Here is a 10474-nt window from a genome sequence, read left to right on the forward strand (position 1 = left end):
ACTTGGCTTAGAATTTTATTGAGTGGAAATTGTCTCACAACATTTCATAAAGGGTAGCTGTGCAAAACAAAACAAAAAAAATATTATACCTATAAGTCACTGCTGACATTGATGTCCAACATGTGGCCGTCCATTCTACATGGAATACAGGCTCACATAAAAGATGTCAAGCACAAAAGTTGTTTGTATTTGTATTACTCTGAAAGAAATGTGACACGACAATATCAACTACCAGGACGCGGATTCAAAACGAAAACGAGAAAATTTGGTTTGAGGCACAATTTCTCGACAAAAGGTATGCTGTATCTCTGAATTTGCAATGGATATATAAATCTGATATAAATTTCTTCGTTTATATCAAACATTCGAATGGGACTTGAGGAGAGTGTATATACTTACATACGTACACATTCTGTCAGACAAATGTAACTAAGCTGCCATTAATTTTTTTCAAATTTATTCAAGGGGTTTGATCAACAATGAAATGTACATTTTAGGTAGCTTCAAAAAATTTTGGTTATGACTATCTCAATAAAGATACGTTGATTTTTAAAGATACGTTCTGTAAATATTTTTTTTAAGGAACGATTTTCAAGGACTATAGGCGTGTACTTTTAAACAAATGTTTTTCTAGAACTGTCATAATTAATAGGCGTGGAATTTTTTAGAAAATTTCTTCAATGACTATCACAATTAATATCACAATAAATAAAAGTTTATTCAAGAACTATCACTAATTTAATAAAAAAAAAATACTGCAAGGACTATTACGAGGATTTTTAAATAAACTTTCTAAGAAATGTCACAAATAATTGACGGAAATTTTAATGAAAAGTTCTTCAAAGATTATCACAGGGCTATCACAAATAGTATGCATACATTTTTAAGGAAACCCCCTTCAAGGACTGTCACAATTAATATGCGTGGATTTTTCAGGAAAAACTCTTCAAGGACTATTAAGTTCTAACTAACACAAAAGAGACATGTAATTCTATAGAAAAGGTCTAAAGAACTGTCAGAATTTCTAGGCGTAATTTTTTTTAGGGAAACGACAAGAATTATCACAAATTATAGGCGTGGATTTTTAAAGAAAAGTTCTTCAAGAACTGTCACAATATGATTCGGATCTGCTTTCTAAAGAATTATTTTCAAGGACTAAAAAATAGGTGTGGTCTATCAGAATTTAGAAGCATGTTTTTTTAAGGAAAATTGCTTCAAGGATTATCATCGTTGTCAAGAACTATCACAATTATAGGCATGGTCTTTAAAATTCATTAAGAACTATCAGCGTTAATGGACGTGGACTTCTAATGACAATTTAATATGCGAGGATTTTGGTATAGAAAAGTGGTTCCAAGACTATCACAATTATTAGGGGTAGGTTTTTATTGAAAGGTTCTTCAATGACAAACATTATTAAAGAACCGTGGACTTTGAAAGAAAATTTCTTGAAGAACTCTCAAAATTAATAGGCGACGATTTTTTAACTACTGTAAGGAGCATTTGTTGTTATTGGTGAGCGATTGCCAGACATTTTTTCAATCACCAATACAATGAGCGATCACGCTCTTTTGATAAAAACTTTATCCGAATTTTTTTCGTTTTCAAAGAATCGTGATTTTTCTAAAATTCGAGCTTAAAACCATAATATTTTCTTTAAAAAAATCTTGAATTTCTTACGAATATTTATTCAAGCACTCCAATAGAAAACCAGTAAGGTAAGTAGTAAAGTCGGACTGGGCCGACAATATGATACTCTTCACCACTTTGGGTATATTCTACATATGTATCCTAACAGACGACGCGTTTTTGTTATATATCTGTATCTGAACCGATTTCAGGGAAATTTGCCAGAGGTTAATTTATATTAAACCAGTAAGGAAAGTAGTAAAGTCGGACTGGGCCGACTATATGATACCCTTCACCACTTTGGGTATATTGCGCATATGTATCCTTACATTGCATGTCAATGTTCCCTCGAAGGAATATACGCACGTTTTTCTGCAACCTATGATAAATTTAATTTCATTCGGGCAGATTTAGAGTCGTCTGCGTACCATGGAACAAATTTATAGAAAACGTTTTATAGCAAAATTTATACACGCTATTCGGTACTGATAAACATTTTATTCCAATCAGACACCTGCTCGAAATACATATGGAAGCTATGGCTGCATCTGCACCAATTTCGCCAATCGGACAAACATTAGCAGTATGGAGCGTCATTTATGTAAAAACGGAGGAATATATATGAACATGTGGGATCTACATAGAAATCTGAACCGATCTAAAACTTACCACACATCATTCTCGACACAATTTAGTACGCTATGACAAATTTCGTGCAAATCCAAGGATATATAGGGACTTTGGTGCACTATTCATATAAAATCGGACGAAGATATATATGGGAGCTATATCTAAATATGAACCGATTTTCACGAAATTTTACACACATCGTTCTAGACTTAATCCAGTACGCTATGCCAAATTTCGTGCAAATCGAAGGATATATAGGGACTTTGGATCGCTATTTACCTAAAATCGGACGAAAATATATATGGGAGCTATATCTAAATCTGAACCGATTTTCGGGAAACTTAACACACATCATTCCAGACTTAATTCAGTACGCTATGCCAAATTTCGTGCAAATCGAAATATATATATATATATATATATAGGAAATTTGATGCACCATTTACATTAAATCGGACGAAAATAAATACGGGAGCTATAACTAAATCTGAACCGATTTTCAAGAGACTTAACACACATCATTATACACTTAATTCAATACGCTCAATTCAGGAGTGATTGATAGGGACTTTGGTGCACCATTTACATTAAATCGGACGAACATATATATGGGAGCTATATCTAAATCCGATTTTCGGGAAACTTAACACACATCATTATAGACCTAAATCATTGGGCTGTGCAAAATTTCGCGCAAATCGAAAGATATATAGGGACTTTGGTGCACCATTTCAATAAGGTTCGTCCTTGGGCCAAATAAGTGACCTGTGCCAATTTTCGGCCAATTCGGATCATAAATGCGACCTGTACTTTGTTTACAATTTAACATGGACAGACGGACATGTTTATATCGACTTAGAAAGTGATTCTATGCATAGTCTCAAAAGGAACCATGTATCTATCTCCTTTTCTTTTTCCTGTTAAAAACATATGCACAAAGACATAATACCCTGTACCACAGGGTAAAAAAGGGTAAAAAAAATTTCCATTTAATTCGATTATACAATAACTAAAGAACGACCCTTTAAAATTTCAAATCTCAACAACTTGTGTCGGCATAAAGTGGCAGCAAAAGTGCTTCTCAAAAAGCGTTTTTCATGAAACGGTGTTTTTACGATTTGGGAACACGATGAATCAAAAAATTCAATCCGTTTCAATTTTTACGACTATAAATGTAGTCGGTTAAGGTCTTCCCGATTTCCAACTCGGTTTGTGGTCGAAAATAGAGAATTTTTCAAAAATCAAATTTCTAAAATCAGCCATATTGTTAATTTTTGCGAGATGTTAATACTTCTATTTAGTTCATAACAGAGTCAGACATGTACTCTTTTGAATATCGCTGGAGATTTTTGAATCGGACGTTCCAGTGTTTTGAAATCATGCCCGCCGTCGAAAAGACGTACTTTTATTTAATTATAAAATAACAACTATGTCGAATTATGGGTGGTTCCCTTAAAAAATGGGAATTTTGTGGAACATATTTTAATACAATATCCCGGAGGATATATATAGATTATTTATTTCCAAGGGTATATCGATTATTTTTTTAATAACCAAAACTCAACTGCAACTGCCAACAGATGACAATGTCCATCAAATTGTTATATGTATTTCACGTTTTTCGACTTAATACTTTATTTAACCATCCTGTCCTCAGTGTCATCTATTTACCCGTTACGGAACAACACTATTTAAATTGTTTCGATTCCGCCCCCCACCCCCAGGCATGCCCAACTGATATTTACTTATATATTTGTGGGACTGTTGCTCTGAGCGCCGTTATCTTTATTGACAATAACCGTGCTAAGGATGAGATGATGTCGTTTGTTTCCTCCCATTATCCTGCATTTAGTGAATGAGTACCGTACAAAGGCTCTTCCTTGCGAATTCACCTCTACAATGCCATTAAGTTCTACTTCAGTGACACTTTTATGATACTACTCTGGCATTTGTGTGGGAATTGGTATGTTTTATGTGTGTGTGGGTGTGTGTTGTATGTATTTGTGGTGAAAGTCACTTTTGTTACTGACGCCAATTGACAAACACAAAAGGCTAGCACCACAGTTCTTTACAGGTAGATACATAAAGGTATGTGAATGGGTTTTCCTCTGCATGAATGGCTTAAGTGAAGTGTGGATAGTGTTTATGTATTTGTGAATAGATACCACAAATGTTAGATACGTGTGTTGTACAGGTGTACTATGTAGTTTCTCAATAGTCAATTTGTATGATGGCATTTTTTTGCGAGTAGGCGTTTACTCGCAAAAAATACCATCATACAAATGGTTTGAGAAATTCCATAAAACTTTTCGAAAGAGAACAGATATGCCCAGGCCTGCGGTGTCTATTTATGATACAACACTTCTTAGAAATCGAATCTAAAGTCATCTTCGATAATTAATGTCTAAGACAACTCTCACATTCCGTTTATTTTCTTATTCAAATTAATATTTTGTATTGTTGTTATTATTTTTAATCGTCTTACATATAAAATATGACTTCTCAAATGAACAATTATATGGCCTTTAGGGACTTCTTTTGAATTCCAATTTAAGAATATATTTATGAGCAGTAGTACAACGACCATACGAATCCTTACAAATATACGAAACTATCAGAATTGGTACACATGCAATATAAATGTGTGTGTGAGTGTTAGTTGATAGCTGTTAGTTAACAAAAATACGCTGAGTCTTAGTTCACATAATCTCATTACCCTGGTTTACGAAGATAATTCGTTCATGGGACGATGTTCATGCTAAATTTTCGAGGAGGTTGTGTAAAATGCAAAGTGATACATGTATGGCATTGTTTTGCCAAATGGTGGATTGATACAAAACATTTCTTGCAATATGTTTTCTATCCGTTGCAAACGTGATTCTACATGGACCATTTATATCGTGTTGACAATGATCAAATACCAAACATCTCATTTTATTCCCTTTGAGAGAAAAATGCTTCTACAAAGCATCGCCTGGATGTCTGTCACCAATTTTTTAATAATTTTTTAATATATGTTTATGTTTTTAGATAACCATATATTGAAGGTGTTTAGTCGTTTTTTTCAGCCGGAGAAGAACTATATTAAGGTAAAACATACAACATAGGTCCATATTTCGACATAGCCCCCATTTTCCGACCGAGACGCCAGTTTTTTAGCTTTCCGAATTTGTGTGGAGAACAACCTCTTCACAGAAAAAAATTCTATTTAGATTCATATTCGGACATGTAAGAACTCCAATATAAAGTTACAAATGTACCCCCTTTTCGTTACACCTAAATAAGTTTTACTATAAAAAACTTTCTCTGTTACATGTTAAACTTAAGTTTATTTGCCTTATACAACGGTGCAGAGCTTCCTATGGCTTTGTCGTTACACAGTACATTTGTTATAATGAGGTTCATCGTGTCGTAAGCAGAATGGTCGCAGTATGCCGACCGACGTCAAATTTGAATTTCAAACTATGCCTAAATTTCATAAGACGATTATGTTCTTGTCGCAATGGTACTTGAATAGATTGCCACTTAAATGTAACATAGGCTATGGTACACACTCACGCATACATATGTTTGTATATCTGTTTAATACCATTTATGAGAAGAGTTCGTTAATGGCCACATATATAAGACTATTGATTACAATGTGGTTTAAATGCATTTGCTAATTAAATAAAATAATTATAAGAATATGACCACATGTAATAATAAAATGTGATTATTACATGGAAGGAATAATGTATTTCATATATATATATATATATATATATATATATATGTAATTTATTTTCGATAAAATTTTAATTGATTACAAAATAGGATTTTAAGAACCTTTCTAATTAAGCCTTTTTGTACTCAGATGAGTTAGCAGGAAATATGAGGAAAAATTGAATGCTCACTCACAGGTTTAATTGTATGTCCTGATATGGGACGCGTGGTGATGTAAACCACCCCCATTTTCAAACTAACCTAATGTAAACAAATGAATATCCACCCACATATAAATCATTAAGAGATAATTCTAACCCAAATATTTAGAAACCCAAGAAACAGAACATTTTTACAGATGGACGAAATTCCATAATATATCTTCTTTTAGAACATTTTATAGATATGTTATTCTAATAATGCGACGTAAACCTTAAAAATTAGCGAAAATTGTGGGTGCCGCTAAAAAAACAATCTTAAAAAACAATTTAAACCAGTAAGGAAATCAGTAAAGTTGGACGGGGCCGACTATATGATACCCTTCACCACTTTGGGTATGTTCAACAGATGTATCTTAACAGACGTCGCATTTTTGAAGGACCATTAACATGAAATTAGATCCAGAAACATGTTATTCTGCATCCCATACTAAAATTTTCATTATGTAAATCAATTTAAAGCAAATATCATTCGGACACCCGTTGATTTTTTGATAAATATTAAAAAAAACCTGAAGAGTTTGGTGCACCATTTACTTAAAATCGGACGAAAATATACATAAAAGCTATATCGAAATCTAAACCGATTTCATCGAAATTTTTCACAGGTTAGGTTATACTAATTTCAGTATGTTTTGTGCATATCGGTCACATTTTGAGTTATTGGTGCATCATTTATCATGAGAAAATATATATATGGGAGCTCTATCCAAGTCTGAACCAATTTCAATAAAAAAATCCATACGCTAGGTTAATTTAACTTCATTACTTTGTGCACAATTTTCTGTTAATCGGCCTAACTTTGGGTCTTTGGTGCACCATTTACTTAAAATTGGACGAAATTATATAGTGAACATATATCTAAATCTGGACCGATTTTCACAAAACTTGGCAGATATTACTCTAGGCTCACTTCAGTACGTCATGCTAAATTTCGTGCAAATCGATAGATATATAGGGACTTTGGTGCACCATTTACATGAAATCAGACGAAACTATATATAGGAGCTATATCTAAATCTGGACCGATTTTCACGAAACTTGGCAGACATTATTCTAGGCTCAATTTAGTACGTTATGTCAAATTTCGTGCAAATCGAAAGATATATTGGGACTTTGGTGCACTATTTACCTACAATCGGACGAAACTATATATGGAAGCTATATCTAAATCTGAACCGATTTTCACGAAATGTTACACACATCGTTCTAGGCTTAATTCAGAATGCTATACCCAATTTCGTGGAAATCGAAGGATATATAGGTACTTTGGATTTTCACAAAATTTAGCACACATCGTTCTAGGCTTAATTAAGAATGATATGCCAAATTTCGTGTAAATCGAAGAATATATTGGGACTTTGGTGTACCATTTGCAAAAAATCGGTCGATTTTTCCAAATTTCAATTTTCATCCAAATCTGATCACAAATGCGACCTGTACTTTGTTAACGAAATAACATGGACGGACTGACGGACAGACGGACATGCATAAATCGACTTCAAAAGTGATTCTATGCATATTCTCAAAAGGAACCATGTGTCTATCTCGTTTCCTTCTGCCTGTTACAAACATATGCATAAAGACATAATAGCCTAGACAGACGACAGCCTTAATTTGCATTAACAGCCTTAATTCAAATTAACTTGTACATTATCCTCATTTTTATGTGTTGTTAATGCACAAAATCAAACTGAATTTATACTGAATTAAGCAATTTCAATATGGCAATGCTGTAGAAAATAAATTGATTGTTGTCAAATTTGTTTACGTTTACGAAAATTAAAATTAGAAATAAAGGCAAAATTCAACCTTTCTTCAAATTTGGAGCTGTATTATCTTCATTATAGCTGTTAGTTTTCCTTCCTGCCATGTATCAATTTCAAAAAGATGTAATCCTAAAAAATATTCTAAACAAATGTCAATATTTTCTTCCTACACACAGACAAACAATAGTTTTGAAACAAAAAACTGATTCATAAATGCAGAAACTCTCGTCAGTCAGGGGTAAATTTTAATTCAAATTAAGAACTTTTTAATGCAAATTAAGGCTGTCGTCTGTCTATGGTATAATACTCTGTATCACAGTGTGGTGAAGAATATAAAAATTTCACCAGAAGCAATTTTAAAAAACTCTTAATAATACACTATCATTTTTAAATTAGCCCTTGCAAAAATTCTCTAACATTGAATTTTTGAAAAAGGAAAAAATTCTTAAAATACATCTAAAGATCTTTAAGAACTTCACCGGCAGGCATGATTTCCGACCACTGGGCGTCCAAACAAAAAATTTCAACGGCATTCGGAAGATTATATGTCTGTCTCTGGTATGAACTATGATTATTAACATTGCATAAAAATTAACACAATGGCGGACATACATATGATTTTTGTTTTTAAAAATTCCCTATTTTTGATTGAATATTTTTTTTGGAATCCGCAATGCTTTAAAAACCCTTGAATGAATTTTACACTAGAAACAAACCTTTTGAAAACATTGTTTAAAAAATCCAAAATTAAAAAAATTTTGAAAAGTCCACGCTTGAATTTTTTTAGAAATCCACAACACAAAACATCTTTTAATAATTCACGTTTATAATTTTGTATTTAATATATGGACGTCTGAAAAAAATGCTTAAAAATTCCTTAAGCTTGATTAATCCTAAAATATAACAATCATGTTATTGATCTTATTAAAAGTCCTTAAAAATCGCAGACTATCGCTCTGGTAGACGCCGTAAAAAATCCATGCTTTTAGTTTCGATTATTTTTTTCCCTTAAAAATCGTGCACATGAAACAAAGAAAATATACTATTACTGTTCTCATAAATATTGAAAATAATACTTAAAAAAAATATAACTTCCCCCTTGCATAAAAATTTATTTATATTAGTAATAAATCTCAGTGAATTTTCATCAATCTGTTCTATTGCACACCCTTGCCCTTTGACCATAATGACATTTTGTTGACAATTGTACCGTAATGATGCATTAGCCTAAGAGGTCACAAAACACATTTATAAATATAAATCACTAACTAATTTGTCAAAATCAGATTTCTCAGTTATGAGCATCCATCTCAAGGTGAACACCCAAACCACAAGCACCATGAATAACCTAAGTGATTGGCCTCTTAGTTAAATGACCCGTTGTTTAAGTTCACTCAACGCTAACAATCAGATATGAAATATTATATGAGCAATCATAATTCCCTGTTGGAAACATAGTTTGGAAATAAAAATAAAAAAAGAAAACAAAACAATTAAGACAAATATTAACTTACCTTCTTCATAAAGGTCATGACGTTCGTTGGTAACATTTTTCTCTGTTTTGTTGAATTTCCTGTTGCAAAGATTTATTTTGTTATTGTTTTCAAATTGTTTTTCTACAAAAAACTAATCAAAAAGTTATGACGTATTTTCAGTAGTTGTTTTTTTTTTTTTTTTTTTTTGATAATTTGTAAAAAATAATTATCAATATGAATTCAAGAAACTATTTTGCATTTCTATTACTGCTCCTTTTTTCAATTCCCAAAAATTGTTGGCAATATTGTCACGTTCATTTTTACAGCAAAACCAAAACAACAATAAATATCAAAATACAGCTTAGATTGTAGTAAAAACTGCTTCAATGACGCCAAGGATTATAATTTTGTAGTATTGGGTGTTTAGTTTTCCATATAAATTCACAGCAAAATCTGTAAAGAGAATACAAACAAAAAATAATGACTTTAATAAAAATAGCAATCATTTGAAAACTTCAACATTTAATAGTAGGAAGCTTTTTACATGGAGAAAGGAATCGGATCAAAGAATAAGCATGCCTGTTTTGATAAATATAGGACATTATTTAGCGCGTCAAATGGACCCTGACTTTTGTGTGAAAAATTAAAAAAAATGTATTCTATGGCATATATGGGCAATATTGCCAATTTTTTAACATAGCTGAAGCGGAGGTTCACCCCTTTATAACTCGGGAATTATTTAAGTATATGAATAAAAGTGAATAGTTTTAGGTTAATTGGTCTGTCGTTGCATGTCATGATATTGACCTCCAAACTTTATTTTGCTGGAAGCTGTGTCTACTTTAATGTAAAAAAATGTGTAAAAACTGGTTGAGGCGAACCAGTTTTTTATGTTCTCTGTCGATTTGTGACTAAGCCACTCATTTCATGGTCTTCTGTCAAAGTAAAACTAGAAGCCAACAAAATGGGGACTGCACCACTTATGTATCATTTTTCAAAATTTTAACTGCATCTACCTTTAAATGATGCTGACATTTTGAAGCTCAAT

The 10474-nt window shown here is 32.2% G+C and overlaps 1 protein-coding gene across 1 annotated transcript in view; it reads right to left on the bottom strand.

The window, feature by feature from the left end:
- The window catches only part of LOC133338656 (regulating synaptic membrane exocytosis protein 2), a gene marked incomplete at its 3' end in the record, with an annotated part of 82193 nt that extends 72692 nt beyond the window's left edge, over positions 1-9501 (bottom strand). Inside the window, exon 1 of the mRNA XM_061546823.1 lies at positions 9466-9501. Within this exon, the coding sequence (XP_061402807.1) occupies positions 9466-9501 (36 nt within the window). The remainder of the gene's footprint in view (positions 1-9465) is intronic.
- Positions 9502-10474: the final 973 nt, after the last annotated feature.

Source organism: Musca vetustissima, unplaced genomic scaffold (assembly GCF_032173495.1).
Source record: "Musca vetustissima isolate MV318-11 ecotype Yass unplaced genomic scaffold, APGP_CSIRO_Mvet_v1 utg77003, whole genome shotgun sequence".
Taxonomy (NCBI): domain Eukaryota; kingdom Metazoa; phylum Arthropoda; class Insecta; order Diptera; family Muscidae; genus Musca; species Musca vetustissima.